Genomic DNA, 21194 nt, shown 5'->3' with positions numbered 1-21194 from the left:
GGTAAATATGACTTGATAGAAATAACTGAAACTCGGTAAGGTGACTCCCATGACTGGAATACAGCAACTGAAGGATATATTTAAAAAGAACAAAAAGAATAAATAGGGAGGTGGAGTCACAATACAGTGGTGCCTCGCATAATGAGCACACCGTTTAACGACGAATTCGCATAGTGCGATCGCATTGCAATGATCTAAATGGCCGAAAATCGCACTGCGATGTTTTTTTAAACAGCTGATCGGCGGTTCCAAAATGGCTGCCGGGTGCACAAAATGGCCGCCTGCAGCGTTTTCGCGCGCTGCCCTCTCTTACTGAGGCGGCAAAAATGGCAGTGCTGTGGAGGATCTTCGCTCAATGGTGAGTTTCCCCCCATAGGAATGCATTAAACGGAGTTTAATGCGTTCCTATGGGGTTTTTCTTTCCGTTTAGCGACGATTCCAGATAGCGACATTAATCCTGGAACGGATTAACATCGCTATGCGGGGCACCACTGTATATGTCAAAAAATTTTTTTTGCACAGAAGTATGGGAAGATGGAATGCTAAAGTAGGGAGTCAAAATATAAAAGGAACAACAGGTAAGTTTGGCCTTGGAGTTCAAAACGAATCAGGGCAAAGGCTAAAAGAGTTTTGTCAAGAGAACAAGCTGGTCATCACGAACACTCTTTTCCAACAACACAAGAGGCAATGCTACACATGGACATCACTAGATTGACAATACCAAAATCAGATTGGTTATATTCTCTGCAGCTAAAGATGGAGAAGTTCTATACAGTCAGCAAAAACAAGACCTGGAGCTGATTGTGGCTCGGATCATCAGCTTCTTATAGCAAAATTCAAGCTTAAACTGAAGAAAGTAGGAAAAACCACTGGGCTAGTCAGGAATAATTTAAACCAGTGGTTCTTAACCCTGGGTTATTCAGGTGTTTCTGAACTGCAACTCCCAGAAACCCCAGCCAACACAGCTGGTGGTGAAGGCTTCCAGGAGTTGCAGTCCAAAAATAGCTGTGTAACCCTAGGTTAAGAACCACTGATCTAAACCAAATCCCTTATGAAGACACAGTGGAAGTGAAGAACAGATTTAAGGAGTTAAATTTGGTGGACAGAGTGCCTGAAGGACTATGGATGGAGACTCATAACATTGTACAGGAGGCAGCAACGAAAACCATCCCAAAGAAAACGAAATGCAAGAAAGCAAAGGGGCTGTCCAATGAGGCCTTACAAGGAGCAGAGAAGAGAAGGGAAACAAAGTGCAAGGGAGATAGGGAAAGTTACAGAAAATTGAATGCTGACTTCCAAAGAATAGCAAGGAGAGACAAGAGGGCCTTCTTAAATGAACAATGCAAAGATATAGAGGTAATTAATAGAAAGGGAAAAAACAGAAATATATTCAAGAAAATTGGAGATATTAGAGGAAGATTTTGTGGAAAAGGTAGACATGATAAAGGACAAAAATGGCAGGGACCTCACAGAAGCAGAAGACATCAAGAAGAGGTGACAAGAATACACAGAGGAATTATATCAGAAAGATCTGGATGTCCCGGACAACCCAGATCATGTGGTTGCTGACATCCTGGAGAGTGAAGTCAAGTGGGCCTTAGAAAGCATGGCTAACAACAAGGCCAGTAGAGGTAATAGCATTCCAGTTGACCTATTTAAAATCTTAAAAGATGATGCTGTTAAGGTGCTACAGCCAATATGCCAGAAAGTTTGGAAAACTCAGCAGTGGCCAGAGGTTTGGAAAAGATCAATCTACATCCCAATCCCAAAGAAGGGCAGTGACAAAGAATGCTCCAACTACTGTACAATTGCACTCATTTCACACGCTAGCAAGGTTATGCTCAAAATTCTCCAAGATAGGCTTCAGCATTATGTGGATCGAGAACTCCCACTAGTACATAAAGAAGGCTGACCGCCGAAGAATTGATACTTTGCATTTTGGTGCTGAAGGAGACTCTTGAGAGTCCCCTGGACTGCAAAGAGAACAAACCTATCATTCTGGAGGAAATCAACCCTGAATGCTCACTGGAAGGACAGATCCTGAAGCTGAGGCTCCAATACTTTGGCCATCTCATGAGAAGATTCCCTGGAATAGACCATGATGTTGGGAAAGTGTGAAGTCAAGAGGAGAAGGGGACAACAGAGGATGAGATGGCTGGACAGTGTCATCGAAGCTACCAACATGAATTTGACTCAACTCTTGGAGGCAGTGGAAGACAGGAGGACCTGGCGTGCTCTGGTCCATGGGGTCATGAAGAGTTGGACATGACTTAAGTAAACAACAGCAAAACAGGAAGATGGATGTAGTAGTCCTATCAAAAGCATCTAGTTTAGTAAAAGTGGGTTGAAAAACTAAAATGGACATTGTTGTTAGAGTCTACTATCAACCACCTAACAAAGGAGAAGATGTGAATAAAATCTTTGAAAAACAAATTGCAATAATTTGAAAGAGAAATTATGTAGTAGTACTGGGAATTTCAATGCCAAGATATGTCCCCTCCAAGGAATTCTTGGTGGTACCTATTTATCTACCTGCATTTGCATGCTTTCAAATTGCTAGGTTGGTGGGAGCTGGGACAAGCGACGGGCGCTCACTGCGTCACGTGGATTTTATCTTACAGTTGCAGATCTATAGGCCTTACAGCACAGAGGCTTCTGCGGTTTAACCCACAGCGCCACATTTTAGGAAAGCCAATAATAATAAACTCAGAACAATGGTAATTAGGATCTCATGACAGGAGAGCTCAACAGGAAAACGAGTCCAAGCTGCATGGGAGTTTCTTTAAAGGGAAATTCTAAAGGTACATCTACAAGGCTGTGAGAAGAGGCAGGGGAAGAAAAGGAAGTGGAGGAAAAATGCATACATGGGGCTGCCTTTGGGATTGATGCGGAAACTTCAAATGGTGCAAAACTGCGGCAGCCAGGCTCCTTAGTGGGGTCAGGAAATATCAGCATATCTCCCCCACCCTGGCTGCTTTGCACTGGTTGCCCATTTGTTTTCACATTGATTTCAAAGTATAAACGATGACGTATAAAGCCCTAAACGGTTTGGGACCTCGTTCTCGGGGAGATCGCCTTCTCCCTCCCAGATCTACCCGAATCACTCAACAAAGCCAGCAGGGATGGCTGAGGGACCTTATGCTGAGAGAGGTCCGGAAGGAAAGAACAAGAAACCGGGCCTTCTCAGCAGTGGCCCTTCGGCTGTGGAACACTCTCCCAATGGAAATCCGCCTGGCTCCCTTGCTGGGTGTTTTTAAAAGCCATTTTAAAACTTGGCTCTTTTTAGGCAGGCCTTCTCTCCAGTCAATTAACTGATCTTTGTTCTCAATTATTCCATCTTGACAATGTATGTATGTATCAGTTAGTGGGTTTTTATCATTATGTATGTTATGTTATTTTATTGTATTTTATCTCTCATGTAAGCCGCCCCGAGTAGACATTGTCTAGAGGGGCAGGGTATAAGTCCAAATAAAATAAAGTGGTGTGTTGATGTGCTGGATATTGTGTTGTCCCTTCATATGTTTACAAACAATTTACCAGAAATATATGCAGACACCACAATGAATTACATGTGAACATAAGAAGAGCCCTGCTGGAGCAGGCCAAGGACCCATCTAGTCCAGCTTTCTGTATCTCACAGTGGCCCTACCAGATGCCTCTGGAAGCACACGAGACAACTACTGAACTGTATTTCTCCATTTATAAGATTTTCCCGTTTATAAGACGCCCCCCCCCTTTTCTAACCAAAAATTAAGAAAACTTAGCTTTGAGTATTCAGCCTCTGGGCTCAGAACGCTCCCACATTAGGAGTCCCCGTTGAGCTTGAATCTGAGCCTACAGGCTCCATCTCCAATGAAGTGTGTTCCGATTGGTTTGTACAGCATCAGCTGATGTCAGTTCCATAAGGCTCATTACTGAAGGAAGCCTGCTTGCAGAAGCAAGGTATGGGCTGTTTTGTTCTCTCTGTGTTTTCAGCTTGCTTCCATGTAAAAGACACCCCTCAATTTTTAGTGAAATGATTTTATACGTCTCAATCATGTCCCTCCTCAGGTGCCTTTTGAGCCCCAAACACTGTAGCTTTTCCTCATAAGGGAGGTGCCCCCCCCCAGTCATCATTTTAGTTGCTCTCTTCTGCACCTTTTCCAGTTTCACAGTGTCTTTTTGGAGGTGCGGCGACCAGAGCTATACACAATACTCCATGTGAGGCTTTACCAGCGTTTTGTACAATGGCATCAGGATGTTGGCTGTTTTATTTTCTGTCCCCCTTTTAATGATACCTAACATGGAATTGCCCTTCTTCACTGCTGCTGCCCACTGGATTGATACTTTAATCGAACTGTCCACCAGCACACCAAGATCTAGTTCCTGGTCTGTCATGGATAGCTCAGAATCCATTAGCTGATAACTAAAGTTTTGGTTTTTTACCCCAATGTGCATTACTTGTGTCCACCAGCACACCAAATTAAAAACAAAAATAACATAGCATTTTGAAGACTGTTATATTTCAATTATTTCATCCACTTCTTCAAACAACAGGAGTATTACTATTGACAAATGGTGTAGTCAAGTGGACTTGCCCCATTTTTTGGATACACGATGTCAGGATAGCAAAGTTGTTGTAAAGATCTGCCTGCTTTTTGCAGAGCACCTCAGAGGTCTGTGTAGGGAAAGGACAATGTGATGTGGTTTACAAGTGTACGTTAATTATTGGAGCTCTAAAATATGCTTGTTGTGAAACCCATTCTTATTAAGATAAAACATTCATGACTTTAGACACAATAGGAAAAGCATTATGCCTGGCTTATAGAAGGACTCTATTGTTCTGGTTTAAATAAGTAGCTTATAAACCATATGTGTCTTACAATTCCAGACCAGAATCCGTATAAAGTATTAGGAACCTCTTAAGTGTATACAGTTCTTTAAGAATGGGACAGTACTACACTTGCAACATAAAGGAAATCGATGTGGCAGAATTACAGGAAATGTATAAAAAGTTTGTTGTAGAATGCCCCAGTGGAGGTCTCTATTTGCATGAATTTAAGCAGTTTTTTGGCATTTCCAGTCAAAGTGAAGCATCTGAATATGCGGAGAGTGCATTTAAATCGTTTGACAGGAATGGGGTGAGTTTTACTTTCAGAGAGAGTTAAATGCAAGAGTGTCGGTGAAAGCCATTCACATCATGGAAATTGCTGCTCTGTGATCCCTGTTAAAAAAATCAAATGTGCTCTGCTGTTCAGGGATCATTCTTTAAAATCATTATGCTTCCTATTATAAGTCATATAATCATTTTTCTTTAAATGTTTCAGGATAACAGGATTGACTTTTTGGAATATGTTGCTGTTTTAAATCTATTGCTACGAGGCAAACCTGAGCACAAACTGAAGTGGTTGTTCAAAGTATTTGACACTGATGGGAATGGATTTCTGAATAAGGTTGAGTTGCAGAAAATGGTGAAGGTAAGAATGTTTTTTCAATTTCATAATTTGATTTCATAATTGTGAGGCTTCCTCTATTGTTGAACAGGGCACAATTCAAAATGTTGTTTTTGACCTATAAAGCCCTAAATGACTTGCATCCAAACTATCTCAAAGATCGCATCTCACATTATGAGCCTGCCCTGGTGTTAAAATAATCAAGAGAGAGGCCTTTCTCTCAGCCCCACCACTTTCACAGGTGCACTTGGTGGGGACACAGGAGAGAGCCTTCTCTGTTGCTGCGCCTGGACTTTGGAACCATGTTTCTGGCCCCATCTTTGCTATCTTTCCGCAAGCAGGCAAAGAGCTTTCTCTTCAGGCAAGTTTTGCCTTGGTGACTGGCTTTCTGAGAGGGTTTTTTAAATGGATTGTTATGCATTACTGCTTTGACTGTGTTTTTAGTACAGGGTTTGTTTACCATTTCTCAGGGGAGAGTTTTGTTTGTTCCTTTTAAATATCTGTATACTTGTTATTTTTAGTTTTAAATATTGTATTTTAACCATGAAAGCAGCCTTTGCATACTAATTGTTTTTAACTTCAAATACTGTCTTTTAATGATGTAGTCTACCTTTGTATACTCATTATTTTTAGCTTTAAATGCTATCTTGTAATTATGTAAGCTGCCTTGGGTCTTTCTAAATAAAAAGGTGAGGTAAAATATTTTAAATAAATAAATAAATAAATAAATAAATAAATAAATAAATAAATAAATAAATAAATAAATAAATAAATAAATAAATAAATAAATAAATAAATCTAAATTATGGCAAGTATTAGAACAAGGTATGAGATGGCTTGGTCTTCATGTACAGCTGAAAGATATCAATGATGTATTTGTTGTTCAATCAGACAAATAGCTGGATAAAAACAACAATAATTTTATGGAATATTATATCCTCATTTAATATAGACTTGTCTCTCATTTTTTGCAAACTGTCATCCATGTAAAATATTTAACCATAATTCAATCTTTTCCAGAGTGTCTATAATGTCAAACAAGGATGGACAAAAAATATGGATACTCAAAGGTCAACCCCAGAGGAAGCAAGTGACAGAATATTTCAACTAATAGATGAAGACAATGATGGTGAATAAATTTTTTTGCATTTTTGTGGGTTTCTCAATGTGCATTAATGTATGTTTGACAACACTGATAAATATAGGGTATGTAGACTGGAAAACCAAGGAGGAAAAAAATGTCACAGCTAAACTAAGGCTGTAATCTATAGGGCCAATTGGTTTTGCCTATGCAGTGGCAATATCAGTTAATAGCAGATTGCTGCTGATAAGACTTCCTTTTAACTTTCAGTGTACATATAGCCTTGTTGCAGTGTGTATCACCTGAAGCTGATAAAGGACATATTTGATTAGTAGCAATCTGCTACAGATGCCATTTATAAAACAGAATTTTGACCTATATGCTAAGAAATGGAACCCTGAGAACTGGATTTTATATATAGATGGTAGCTACTAAACAGAGATGATCATGAAGTTAATGAAGGTTCCAAGGCAGGCTATTCAAACTATTTTCAGAATATAAGCAAGCAAAAATTGATTTTACATACATTATTCACAGACAAAAATAGTAAATGACTGTTTGATTTTATACTGAGTTTCAGTTATTCCATTGTTTATTTTTCTAGTTCCAAAGCTGCAAACCTGAAAGCACCCAGACTTGAAGTCTGAAGAAGGTTTTTTTTAAAATCCTGTGGTTTGCAATCAACATTGGTAGCAGAAAAAATCATAATGAGATGGCATTGTTTTTACCAGTTGCATCTGGAACAAAATAAGAATTATATAGGAGTCTCCTGAATTATGTTTGACTATCCAGACCTGGAACGCCTCACTGACCTTTGTTGGGGTATATGGCTTGATGAATGCTGCCATAATATCTTTACATTTCTGACTGAATTGCTAACATATTAGCTTTCTTTGCTTTTCCAGGGAAGCTTTCACTAAAAGAATTTATTGATGGAGTGCAAAGAGATGATTGGATGAGGAAAATGCTGAATATAGACATAAACCTCACAAAATGGATCACCGAACACCGCGACAAAGGCAAGGGCTAAATGCCAAGGGAAAAGGATGTGTCATCATATCAGCCCTTGCATTATTAGTGGGAAAACAGTAGATGCCTGAAATGTATGCCAATTATTTTTGTCGGGTGGCTTTTTGATTCCAGAAGATAACAGGTACAAAACAGCATCGCTTTTTATTGGTCCACAATATTATATTGATCAAAGTGTGAAGCTTTGGGTTAATTAGTTCACAACAAATGAATGGAAAGGTACTAAATATTTTAGCCATAGATACATAGAATATTGGTATTTACAATCCATGGATAGTTGTTTTAATGAGGTTCAAAGTATTTTAAAAATGTACAGCTGAATACTTGTATAAGTGTGAATAAAATCTAACTGCATGTATCACTTCAAATACTATACAACTTGGTTTCAGCTTCCAAGCCATCCATTAAGTTTCTTTATTGTTCCATAACACTTGTCCCTCAAACTACTTTTGCAGATTGTCACCTTGTTCTCTGCCACTTCCTCATACAAATTCCACATAAAGTTCCTTTGTCTTTGCTGTTATCACTGCAATTCTCAAGTAGGTTTCTCTCACACATAATTTCCTCCATATTTGCTATATGAGCCCTGTCGGAATGCACAGCAGCCATTCCTTTAAGCTGTGTTATGGCTTGGACATGGAGGGTAGCAAATGGCTACAACCTCTGCATAATGACCTAGTGGACCATTTCTAAATATATATATATTTTGGGGGGGGGAACTGAAAGATATTTACAAGTGCAGAAGTATATACTTGACTGGAGAACTGGGTTATTATTCCTGAGGGTTGATACAGTAACTGCTTTGGTTATGGCTTGTTTCTGTATCCCTGTTCATGGCTCCTTAGCACCAGAGTTTGTAAATAAAAAAATCATTAAAAACTTAAACACTTCAATGCTTATTTGTTAATCAATGATATGTTTGCCTCTACTTAAAATAGTTGTATACATTACAGAGACCTACAGTCAACTAGAAACAGAGTTAGCGTAAATGAAAACTAACTGCATCCTTTCTATAGCATTGCATGCCATAAGTAAGCACCAATGAACATGCATGATTACACCCTAACATTTCAGCACCTAAGTCCTTTCCTTACTTAAATGACATTGTTCTAGGATCCGAAGCAAAGGAAATAATAAATTATAGGACATATAAAAACGAAGGAAGACATCCAAATATGAAACACTATCTTATTTCTAACATGAAAGATCTTTGATAACAATTATGTAAATCAGGGCAGAAATGCACAAGATAATCAGCTTTGCAATTCAGAGATGATGCCTGAAACCCTGTTGCTTAGGCATAGCAAATCAATCACAGCTAGAGTAGACCCTTTGAATCAATGGAAGTTACAGAAGAGTTGACTTATCAAATCTCCACTGGCTTACTCTAGTTGCCACTTACTATGCTAATCAACAGGATTTCAGCTGATAAAACATTATTCTTCCAGAGATGCATTCTTCAAAGCTGCCATGTTTACATAGTCATTCTCCTCAAAACTACCCACCAAATAAAAGCAAGCACATTTACAGGTTGCCATGATGAAAAGCAATCTTGAAGAATAATAGCTGAGTTTGCGTCTAATCATGAACTTGCTTGTCTCATCTGTGTTTGTCCTCAATAGGACATCATAAAAACATAAGAACATAAGAGCCCTGCTGGATCAGGCCAAGGGCCCATCTAGTCCAGCTTCCTGTATCTCACAGTAGCCCCACCAGATGCCTCTAGGAGCACACGAGACAAATAGATATCTGTCTCCTGATATCCCTCCTCTGCATCTGGCATTTTGAAATACCTTCCTTCTAAGGAAGATTATACACCCCCATCATGGCTTGTAACCTGCGATAGACTTTTCCTCCAAAATCTGTTCAAAAAATGGCTTGAGGGCCACATGATAGCTCCCCCTCACCCCGTTTAAAATAATTACCATGCTGGACATTTAGTATTTACATTACATAATGCTATATCCCATTCATCTAAAGAAGCAGGTTGTGGTGCACAAAAGCTCCTATCTAAGAAGAAAAGTTAATTTTTAAGATGCCATAAAGCTCTTTGTTGTTTCTGCTATTCTTAGAGGGTAATTATTTTTGTCTCACTCTGCCCTCTATTCTTTTATTTTAATAATAACAATGGTTCCTTTATGCTCTCTAAGCTGTTTGTGCTTCAGTTCCACAGTTGCAACGTTTGGTCCAGTTTTTGGATCTCCCTGCTTCTTCTTTCCTCCAGAATATAATGCCTCTTGGCCTGATGAGAAATTCTCCAGAATACAAAAATGAGGACACTTTTTTGCATTGTGATTGATCTAAAAAAGGAATTGCCCTACTTTCCCCCCCTCATACTTCTCCCTATTTTGTTCATTTCTTGCTTTGGAAAACATTCCATTTAGCCATTAGGAGGAACAGGATTATTCTCTACTTGAACAGAGGTTTGGCACTCGCACCAGCACTAGGTACTAGTGACCATTAGCCTTCAACTGAGTTTTGACACTTAGCTCGCCACTTGTTTTAATCCTCCGATGAAAGTCACCTTTCTTTATACGCCTCTGTACAGAACCTCTCTGTTTTGCCCAAGGCAGGACTAAAGGAACAGATGCCGGAGTTGCAGCCTGTCTTTGTGTTTTCAGAGGTGAGACTGGGCATTTCCCCCCATCTCCCAGATGGCATTCGTGGATGCAAGCTGACACACTTACTCTCCACCTTGGCACTGGGCTACAGTATTCCTGGCTGCATCTGATCTCGCTTGGTGGTGGTGGCGGCGGCGGCTTTCCTCCATCCTCTCCTGTTTTTGGAAGCCCTGCCTGATAAAAGTTCTGAAGAAGCCAACAGGTGGCGCCCTTGTATCCTGCTGCCCCATTTATTTTTAAACGTTGCTATAAAAGCGGAGGGAGGGAGGGAAGGGCACGAGCTGAGGGGTTCTCGGGTTTGTACACTGACCCTCTTCTTTAAAGAAATTAACCCAGACAGGCAATGAGGAGTTTACTTTTATTATACTTCAACCTAGGAATCACAGCACATAAACATTTTACAATAAATCAAATGGGATCGCCTTCGACGCCGCTAGAGGTCGCTCGCCCAGCAGGTGGATGGAAAACATTTGGCTATGCACGGCCCGAGGGAGAGGGGCGGGTTCGACGGCAGCACCGGTTCCTGGTCGTGATTGGCTGAGGTCTCCCTTGCGCACGTCACGTCCTGACGTACGTCAGGCTCGCTCTCGCCGCCGCCGCGTCGAAATTCCTGGTCCCTCCGCTGCGTCGCGGATCTCGGAATGACTGTCCCGGCCCGCTTATGGGCTGCCTGGAGCGGGCCGATGCCGGGCTAGCGACGCGGCCTGTCAGGTTCGGCCTCCAACCCCTCTCCCCCTGCCTTGGCCTTTCTCCGAGCAGAGTGGGAGCGGTCCAGACTTTTCCCCTCCTCCCGCCAGGTGAGTGCTGTCGCCGGCCTCGGCTCCCCGCAACCACCGGCTCTCCTTCGGGAAAGAAAACAAGAGGGTCGCCTCACGTCCCAGCCGGAAGTAGTCCCTTCTGTCCTGCCCCGCCCCTTTAAAGGGGCCGCGTCGGTCTCCTCGCTCTTTCCCCAGGTAGTGCCTTGTCCTTGGAAGCATCGGTTGCCAAACTCCCCGAGAAAACAGAACTTCCTTATCGCCTCATTGGGAGCCCCATTGAAATAGCTTCCTACCGACAGAGGAGAGGGAGAGGGAGGGAGGGAGAGAGAGAGGGAGAGGCAGGCAGGCAGGCAGGAACAGCTCTTCCTTGGCACTCCCAAGCCAACTACACCAGAGCACAGGTTGCTGTCCTCTGAAGATGCCGTCCACAGAGACTGGCAAAACATCAGGAAGAACAACCTTCAGAACACGGCCGAAGAGCCCGAAAAACCCACAACAACCATTGGATCCCGGCCGTGAAAGCCTTCGCGAATATATAGCTCTCCCTTTCTTTTCTTCAGAGCTGGTGGGCCTGGTGTGGAGGCTTGTTTCCTCAAAAATCTGCCAGAGTTGGGTGGAGTTGATTCCCAAGCAAATGGGATTGCATCTCTGTTGTCAATTGAGGATCCAAGTGACAAAATAGATCAAGCCCAACAATAACACTCTTCCCGATTTGTAAAGTTAATGGAAATATGTGCAGTTAGAACTTAAACTCAGTAACAGGTGCTGCTGTGTTGAAAATGGGGTTTTCTTACCAAGAAGTATGCAGGGGATTGTCTCAAAGGTCTTTCGCTTCATATTTCTTGTTGCTGTTGTTTGTGGTGGCTGCTAGCCGTTGTTTCAGGATGGAAAGGTGTGGGTTGATGCTGCTTGCCCCTGTTCATGCAGAAATTGGACTTTTTTTGGGGGGGGGGGAGACCTTAGGAAAGGTGTGAGCAGAATATGGCTAGATGTTCTAGGATAAGATGCTATGAAAATTTGCATCTCTTGTAATAGAATTGTCAGTGTTGACAACCATGGGAAGCTACTGCTGTAACTGGTTTGTATTAATTGTTTTATTATTAATCAGAACTGCACTCATACAGACTGAGAAGGGTGGAAGTGTATGTAGTAGTTAGTGTCAGCCATGGAGCTCCCTATGTGACCTTTGGGCAGTCACATTCTCTTAACCAGACATACCTCAGAGGGTTGTTGTGAGAATACAGGGAGTAAGAGGAGACCAGTGTATACGAGTGGGTGCTGATAAGTAATGAACCTTTCCCAGAAAAGATTGAGCTAGGAAGCTGTAACTGTAGTTAAGTCAGTGCACTTGCAACATCTGTCCTGCAGCTTAAGTCCCTGCAAATAAAATTCTTCCGACTGATTGTGTCGGATCACTCATTTGCGGCATTACAGTGGTGCCTCGCTTAACGAGTGCACCGTTTAACGAAAAATCCGTATAGCGATCCCTTTTTGGGGATCGCTATACGGATCAGCCCCAATCACCGCACTCGCTTTGCGACGATTGGGGCTCCGGCGGCCATTTTGGAGCCGCCGAACAGCTGATCGGCGGCTCCAAAATGGCCGCCGGACGCGAAAACATCGCTGGAGGGGTAAGTTTGCACACTTATTGGAACGCATTAAACTAAGTTTAATGCGTTCCAATAGGTTTTACTTACCCGCACAGCGATGTTTTCGTATAGCGAAGGTTAATCCGGAATGGATTAACCTCGCTATACGGGGCACCACTGTAGTTGCCTCCAGAACACTCCCAAATCATTGTCCCCTTAGGTGTTTTCTGAGTTTGGGGAACAGATAATAGAAGGAGCCAGATCGGAAGAATAGGGTGGAGGGGGCATCACTTGCCATTGTCAGTTTTGCCATTGTTTCACCTGCAGTGTGTGACGAGGCGTTGTCATGCAACAGGATGACACCTTTGGAGAGCTTTCCTCAAAGTTTTTCCTTGATGTTTTCCCTCAGCCTCGTCAATAAAGCACAGTAATATTTTGCATTGATGGTTGAACCCTGTTGGAGGTAGTTAACCAGCAGAACTCCCTTCTTATCCCCCAAAATTGTTGCCATTTGCTTCTGCACCAACCTTTGCACTCAGAACTTCTTTGGCCTTGGGGAACCACTGTGCCTCCATTCCTTAGACTGTTCTTTTGTCTCAGGATCATAACATAGATCCGTGTCTCATCACCAGATACCAGTTTGCCCAGGAAATCTGACTTGTTTCTTGCAAAATGTTCCAAAACAGCCACCAATGACCCCACACGTTTCCTCTTTTGTTTGGTTGTCAAAAGTTTGGGGATCCACTTTTCTGCCAGCTTTCTCATTTCCAAATCATTGTGGATAATGGCACCAGATCTCTCACGTGATATTCTCAGATATATAGCATTACTGTACTTTTGGCTGATACTCAGCGGTCCCCCATGATCATGTCATGGATGGCTTTCATTTGCAGGCACAGAGACAGAAACAGGCCTTCCACTGGGTTTCTCACTTTCAACACCGAAATGGCCAGTTTTAAAATTGACAACCCAATGTTTAACTGTTGGATATGAAGGGCCACTGTCACCCATAGTTTGTGACATGTCATCATGGATCTGCTTTGGACCTTGGAGAAACAGGAACTTGATTATGGTCCTATGCTCTTCCACATTGAACTTTTTTGGAGGTGCCACCATGTTCACTTTGGACCGGAAAATGAAAGTTAAATTAAAATCATAGGTAGTTGATTTTTGCACCATTGAATACAAATTGGCCAACACACCCTGCAATTTATAGCTTCCTAGATGATTTTTTTCTGGGAAAGCTTAAATATCAGCACCCCCTTGTAGAGTTTTGAGCCTACTGCAGGAAAGTTGGGATAAAAATATATGAAATAACAAATAAATTCTACTGAATTCAGTAAGGCTAATTTCTCGGGTCAATATATTGCTTGAAACTGCTTCTTATGCTTTGAAGGAGAGCCTGATTGAGAATTCCTCAGAGACCCATAAACAAGACTGAAATATATAATAGAATATTGTATGCCTTTAGAAAGCTGGGGGATATGACTTCTGTCATGTATCCTTAAAAATGCTCAGTAGTTAGATCACAAGATGCAGCATTTATTACAGAAAACTTAAATACATGAAGTCTCAACAGTCTTTCATTGAGGTCTTCATTCTATACAGTTTAAATACCATGTCATAGACATATTACAGTATTTTGTCATTGTAAATCACATATTCCACAGTCCATATTTTCTTCGATTTTTCTGGAAAACAAAAAACTGCTTTGGAAAGGAATGGAAAAGGCTTGTCTTTTCCCCAATTTTTCTAGCCCCCCCCCCCAGCCTTCCCATCTCTATTTACTAGATTACAAAAAGTGCAGAGAGATTAAAAATCTGCTTGTTGTTTGTGATAATACAGAAGGCATTTTTCATCTCTTTTTTGTGAGCAGAATCAGATGGATTTAAAGAAGGATTTATTTTTCAGAGGAGGCAGTTGGTTAGAAGATTACAGAGGTCAAAGTAAAGCAATGGCCATCTGTGGATTTTGCTTTCAAATACCATGCATGTATATGAGTAGTACAAATTGTTCTGAGTTTTATCACTTGCAGTCTGAAGAGGAATTCCTAATTGTCAAAGAGGGAGTGGACTCTTCTTTCACTCTGTTTCTCTTCTTCTCCCTTTGTAAACAATAATTGAATTATCAGTATTCATTATTCTGATTATTATATGCATTTTAAAAATAAAAGTAAACCAATTGAAATGTCTTATGATGTTGAAACATACAAAAGTTAAAAACAAAAGCAATGTAATTTGGTCAGGATCCTGTTACTTATTCCCATTGGTATAACTCCGTTGGCATAATTCTCATTTGCGAATGGCTGCACATTCAGAACTGGGCATAGGCATTTGCTATTTTACATGCACGGCTTTGCTCATGACAGCAAATGTGAATGCTGACTTGTGACTATCCTCAGCTGAAATTGTCATTAATTGTGTTTTGCTACCCTAATTTTTCCATTTCTGATTTGTTATTCTTTTCAATGAGGTTAGGATTATGGGGAAGGGAAATGAGGCTTTAGGGGGCAGGTATGGAGGGATGTGGTGGCGCTGGGAGGGACGTGATGGCGCTGCGGGCTAAACCGCAGAAGCCTGTGCTGCAGGGTCAGAAGACCAGCAGTCGTAAGATCGAATCCACGCAACGGAGTGAGCACCCATCGCTTGTCCCAGCTCCCGCCAACCTAGTGGTTTGAAAGCATGCAAATGCGAGTAGATTAATAGGGACCACCTTGGTGGAAAGGTAACAGCGTTCCGTGTCTAAGTCGCACTGGCCATGTGACCACGGAAGATTGTCTTTGGAGAAAACGCTGGCTCTATGGCTTGGAAACGGGGATGAGCACCGCCCCCTAGAGTCGAACACGACTGGACAAAAATTGTCAAGGGGAACCTTTACCTTACCTTACCTTGGTGGGAAGGTAACAGTGTTCCGTGTCTAAGTCGCACTGGCCACGTGACCACGGAAGATTGTCTTCAGACAAAACGCTGGCTCTATGGCTTGGAAACGGGGATGAGCACTGCTCCCTAGAGTCAAACACGACTGGATAAAAATTGTCAAGGGGAACCTTTACCTTTACCTATGGATAGATAGATAAAATTCCAGAGAGTGAGATACTCCTTCTGTAACTTGGAAAATATTATTTCATTGGAAGAATTTCAGTTTCATAGTTTGAGAAACGTGGCTTAAAAGAAAAATGAGAATGTGCTATGGGAAATTTCAAGTTGGATAAAATCGCTATTTTTTTAAAAAAAAAGTTTGATCAAATGTCAGGAGGGAGGATACCCTGTCTCTGAACGTAGCAAGTATGATTCACAAGCTGTGTGTAAATATTTTAATAAGGAGTTTTTTCCCACTTTGCGAAGTATTGTAAGCTGAAACGGTGCAGACTAGAGTGTTTAGTTCATGTAGCGTAACAACTATATTCCAGAGTGGTCTCGTCCTTGCTGTTATGGAAGCATTCTCATATAAGAATATGCTCATAGGATTATAGAGTAGCTTCATAGTATAGATTGTGGTTGAATTTATTATTCGTATCTTTTAAAAGATGTGAACATGTACTACCTCTGAAGAGTAAGCTACAGAGCTGTGAATATTGTTGGGTTTATGTTTTTTTCAACATGACAAATGTAAGTTAACAACAGTAGTGGAGAGCTTTTTCAGAATACATGAGCCCTATTACAACAACCCTGGAGGGCTTTTTGAATATACATGAACCCTGTTATCCCTTTTAAAGCTCCATACGAATAAAGATGATGATGTTATTAGCTGTGGCTTTTTATTGCAGATTAAACGTTTATCATCTTTCCTGTCCCCAATTTTTAGGAAAGCTTTTGTGGGTCATGAGGTCTGGAGGAAGTCATTAATGTTCAAAAATTACCACTGCAAGTCCTGGTCCCAATTTGATAAAGCTCTTAATAAATGTCTTGGGGGAAGGTAACTATATTAGTTTGTTGCATTGAGCACAACAAGGAGTGTTGCAGCATCTTTAAAGATTAACAAGTTTTATTAGACACAAGCATTTGTGGAAGTGTACCACAGTCTGCAAAAGCTTATACCAAATAAAACAGGTTAGCCTTCAAGGTTTCACAAGACTTTTTTGCTTCTAGTACATTATATGATTTATATATTTTTTAAATATAGCATCTATATCATGTTTGTTATGTCTTTGTGGTTGTTAAAGGACAAATACGTTTCCTTGCAATGAGACGGGGAATCTAGGTCTTCAGAGGTATAAATCCTTAGTATTGGCCAGTATGATGCTTCTAGGAGTTAAAGTCTAAATTATCTGGAGATTTTCTAAATTCTTTTAAAAGAACTCCAGCAACAGTGGGTCCATGGATGGAAAGTTTTTGTTTGGTAATTAAAAAAAAAATTACCAATCCTTAAAAGTTATTTTTATTTACTGTATTTACATTCTCAATACAGCATGTTAATGAATCACAAAGAAGTATGGGGTAGAATCAGATCTTAGCTGGGTGAGAAGGGGTTTCTGATCAAAAGTTCTGATGTATTTGGGAACCATGCTTACTTTGGAGCTTTTCACTTAGAACAAAACAAAATTAAACAATAGGTTCCCAATGCCAGAGCTTGTCAGTTATCTTTTTGGAACTGTGACTCCGGACATGCAGACTGAAGGTTTCTAGGTTCTGTTGTGGAAGAAAGTAACATTCCAAACTTCCCATCAGTGCTGTGTGCTTTGGAAGCTGTTAAAAGTAGCAATTCATGAAATGTAGGCAAAGTACAGCTTACAAAAGAAAATTAAAAGGTCTGCTGTGTTCGTTTGATCCTGTGTACAAGTTTAATCAGTCTCAGTGGATTATGGCCATTGTAGGAAGGTAAGCTCCACTGAATTTGCTGGCACTTAATTCTGCATCGTTGCATTTTGACAGGAGGGTGTGTACAGACATGTACAAACAAAAGCTGGTCTTGTTTTTTCTTTTCTTTACTGCAAGTCTTCTCTTGTGCCTTTACTTCTCAGGGAAAAGGTATACTTGTCTCCAAGTCCTATGTTAAAATGCCTATCTTGTTGCTCATCTTACCTGCTTCCTTGCAGTTTTTCCCTTTAATAAAAAAACTTTAACCTGATAGAGATGTAAAGCACCTCTTAAAACTTTTACCCAATGATTTCTTTCTTTTATTTGACCAAGAAAACCTTCTCAAAATTCCAGAAACAGTTGAATGAGGTGGTGTGAGAGGTGAATGGAGATGGGAAATTTCGGATAAGCAAAGCTACCTTCTGTGGAGTTCTGATCACAGCAGGTGCCTCATTCTGATATTATTTGCTGGGAAAGAATGAAATAATAGGTGATCTGGAGTAGTGTAGACCTAGAGCAGACTAGGCCAGACTCTAGTTAATTTTCTACAAGCTCCGGAAACTGGATATGGCTTTGTAGCACCTGAGGAAAGCAGTTTAGCTTTACAAAACAATACTTGTTCAATTAATCAAAAACTGTTAAAATGACTGTTTACACAAACAATGGCTCAAGCGTGAGTATATAAAAAAAGACACAGATCATGAAAAGATCCTTGGTATACATCTACGAACTTGTGTGTGCCAGCAGTTGAAATAAAGTCCATTTAGTCACCGTGAAACTTTAGGAATGTTTACTGTATAACATGCTGAAAAATAAACTAATAACACTTGAACATTTTACTTGGTATAGATTTTTGCTAGACAGATTTATGATAGTTTCATAATAGCTTCCTTTTTTAACATGCTAACAAAGCAGACAACATTACAGGAAAACTCCACTCAACAGAAAAAGCTCATGCTAAGAGTCAAATAGAATAAACTTCATTCTGTCCCCCCCTTTTTTTTCTGTTTAGCAGTTAACCCTCTTAACTATTGGCCCACACCAGACAGAATCTGATTGTCTACAGTGTTCGATTTTGTAAATAACACAACTCAGTCATTCTTATATAAACATACAGTGGTGCCTCACTTAATGGCCTAAAATGGCCGCGCGCAGCGTTTTCGCGCCCTCGTTAAGCGAGGCGAGGGCGCGAAAATGGCTGCCGGCCATCCTGAAGCTTCGCTGAACGGTGAGTATTTGGCCTATTTGGAACGCATTAAACGATGTTTAATGCGTTCCAATGGAAATCGCTGCCCCGTTCAGCGATGCTTCAGCATAGCGAAGGTTAATCCGGAACGGATTAACCTCGCTATGCGAGGCACCACTGTATATACATGTTGGGTTGTACAATTTTATATATATTCTAAGAAAAAACTCTCTTTTATGAATGTGGCTTATTGTGCTTCTGTATCCATGATTCAGAATACCAGTAAATGGGACGTGGTGGCACTGCGGGTTATGGAATTGCAGTTCAGTTTGTTTGAGGCAGCCTAATGACAGTTATAACATCTCATGCTTAGGGTTATTATGAGCAGAGCCTCTTCAGTCTAGTCATCAAAAGTAGCACCAGGTTTCTAAAAATGATGCATTCTGCCCAGTTACAGTCAACCCTCGACTTATGAACATCCCTACATATGAACTTTTCGATTGTTTTTTGTTGCTTTTTGGAGTGTTTTTTCCCATTTGCGATGGGTCTTGGGTTTGTTTGTTTTTTTGGTTTCTCCCCACATTTCCAATGGGTCTTGGGGGATGGTGGTTGCTTTTTGGGGGTTTTCCCCCCATTTCTGATGGGTCCTGCATGCCTCCCTTGTTTTCGAGTTACGTCCATCTTCTGGAATGGATCATGGTCATAAGTCGAGGCACCACTGTATTGTCAGAGTGAAGTACAGGTACTGTATACATACCAAGAACAGCAGATGAGTTGTAATCCAAAAACCTCTCAAGTATTTTTTTATTTACACCTGGACAAAACTTAGGATACTGTTTTGTACATTAAATCCCAAAAACATTTTAAATCCGTGTATATCTTAAGGAGTGCTTGCTTTCATGGGTCTTTTGCTCATTCTTACATTAGTGGAAAATCTTTGTTTCTTATTCTGATTTTGGTAAAAATGAAATGAGTGAGAACCTTCTCAGTGATGCCAATCACTTTGTGCAATATATACTTCCTGGAAAAATCTGGTTTTCTTCCCCACCCCACATATTTGTGGCTGTATATCATAAAAGGTTTGTAACTGTTGCAGCTTAGTTTCCCAGATTTGGATTTTAGCAGGTTTGTAGGTTTTGATATCTTAATTACTTTTGAGATGATTTAATAGCTGTATTGTGCACCATCTTGATTATCCTGTATAGTTTGAGTGCCATAAATAAATAATCATTGGTGTTGAATTTTCTGAAATTAATTAATTAATTATCTTTTATTCTTCTATAGCCTCCTTAAAACTATGTGGAAATGGGGCAGCGGAGATGATTCAGTCTCTAAATCTGGAGTAAGTACTTTCTTTAAAGATCTAGCTGACTTCCTTTGGAATTTTATTGACTGAAATACAGTGAACTTGTTACATATTCTTCTAGATAGCTTTGGTGAACATATTTATGATTTATGATGTTCTGATGATTTGTAATATCTATTATAGTATTACCTATAATTACTATTAGTATTACCTATACAGTGGTGCCCCGCATGACGACGATAATCCGTTCCAGGAAAATTGCTGTTAAGCAAAATTGTTGTCATGCGAAAAGCCTTTCCTCTTTGGAATGCATTGAAACTCAGTTTAATGAGTTCCAATGGGGAAATTACCTCGTCGTCCAGCGAAGATCCCCCATAGGGAAGCCATTTTGTGAGCACCGATCAGCTGTTAAAATGGCTGAACTGTGAAGCATGGGTCCAGAACAGACAGGGCAGCCATTTTATGAAGCCGATGATCGTCGGAAAAAATCGTTGTCTTGTGAATAAATGGTCCACGAAGCACGGACCTAATCATTGTCAAGCGGAATTCCCACATAGGAATGGCTGTTTTGCAAATCGCTATAGCGATCGCAAAAAGTCATCGTAATGTGGTTTTGTTGTACAGCGGGGTCGTCTAGCGAGGTACCACTGTATTCATTAGTGTACTGTATATGCTGCAAATCATTTCACTTTTTGATACAACATTTATTGTTGGTGAATTTTAAAGCTAACTGTAAGTCTGCTGCCTGGGATTAAATGTAAAAGATTGCTTGGTGTAGATTCAGCTTTTTAAAAAGTTACGTTTGGCAGATCTCACACAGTAATAGACGTAACTTTTTGAATGCTAGTTCTTAAAGCTAGTGAATTATATTGAGACGAAAAATTATTCCAAATGATTTGGAATTTTGTTTCAGTACTATTTTTTCTCTATTAAATATGCAAGTGGAACAGTTCTGACTGGTTGGAAACTTCAGGTTGCACCCTGGACTTGTTTTTTTCCTTCACTAAATAGTTGAGCTACATTTACTGAATTGGAAACATTTATTTGTCTATAGATTTATTGCCTTTATACTAAAAAATGGAGACTGTCTTGTGTTCCAATAATGTATGAATATTTTCTTCTACTGTTGTAAAATTAAGACTTCTGTCTCTAGGTTCATGGCACTTCTCAATCAGCAAACATGTCAGTGGCTGATTTGGCTGAACAACTGGCCCAAACTAAACAGCTGGTAACCCAGCTCAAAGAACTTGTAAAGGAAAAGGAGAATGAATTACACAATAAAGAGCAACAATTAAAGGTATATGCATCATGACTAGGTCTTATTTACACATAACTTCCCAGTTGTCTTGAAGAGTGAGCTGTTTTCATGAAAACCTATTTTAGAAAAGCTAGAACA

At 40.4% G+C, this 21194-nt stretch overlaps 2 protein-coding genes across 5 annotated transcripts in view; both read left to right on the top strand.

Annotated features, from left to right (window-relative positions):
- The first annotated feature begins 394 nt into the window (after positions 1 to 394).
- On the top strand, positions 395 to 8422 carry LOC110073516 (guanylyl cyclase-activating protein 2). Its single transcript, XM_020782795.3, has 4 exons — positions 395 to 5120; positions 5307 to 5456; positions 6453 to 6561; positions 7419 to 8422. The coding sequence occupies exons 1-4, from the start codon at positions 4926 to 4928 to the stop codon at positions 7541 to 7543; spliced, it is 579 nt and encodes a 192-aa protein (XP_020638454.3). The 5' UTR covers positions 395 to 4925; the 3' UTR covers positions 7544 to 8422.
- Positions 8423 to 10811: 2389 nt separating this feature from the next.
- The window catches only part of LOC110073534 (uncharacterized), a 77306-nt gene continuing 66923 nt past the window's right edge, over positions 10812 to 21194 (top strand). For 2 of the 4 annotated variants that reach the window (XM_020782840.3, XM_072985934.2), the window contains exons 1-3: positions 10827 to 10960; positions 19777 to 19834; positions 20952 to 21095. In XM_020782840.3, the coding sequence (XP_020638499.3) occupies positions 19790 to 19834; positions 20952 to 21095 (189 nt within the window). In that variant the 5' untranslated portion in view covers positions 10827 to 10960; positions 19777 to 19789. Of the gene's footprint in view, positions 10961 to 17631; positions 17752 to 19776; positions 19835 to 20951; positions 21096 to 21194 lie in introns of those variants that run through there. The other 2 variants (XM_020782839.3, XM_072985933.2) reach the window with 2 other exon arrangements.

The sequence above is a fragment of the Pogona vitticeps genome, chromosome 1 (assembly GCF_051106095.1).
Source record: "Pogona vitticeps strain Pit_001003342236 chromosome 1, PviZW2.1, whole genome shotgun sequence".
Lineage (NCBI taxonomy): Eukaryota > Metazoa > Chordata > Lepidosauria > Squamata > Agamidae > Pogona > Pogona vitticeps.
Note: the sequence above shows the minus strand (reverse complement) of the source record. Positions and strands in the feature narration are given on the sequence as shown.

Excerpts from the sequence above, each read along its gene's own strand:
- LOC110073516 (XM_020782795.3), top strand. The coding sequence starts at position 4,926 with ATGGGACAGTACTACACTTGCAACATAAAGGAAATCGATGTGGCAGAA. Across the intron at positions 5,457-6,452 it reads AGTTGCAGAAAATGGTGAAG|AGTGTCTATAATGTCAAACA; the intron begins GTAAGAATGTTT and ends AATCTTTTCCAG. Across the intron at positions 6,562-7,418 it reads AATAGATGAAGACAATGATG|GGAAGCTTTCACTAAAAGAA; the intron begins GTGAATAAATTT and ends TTGCTTTTCCAG.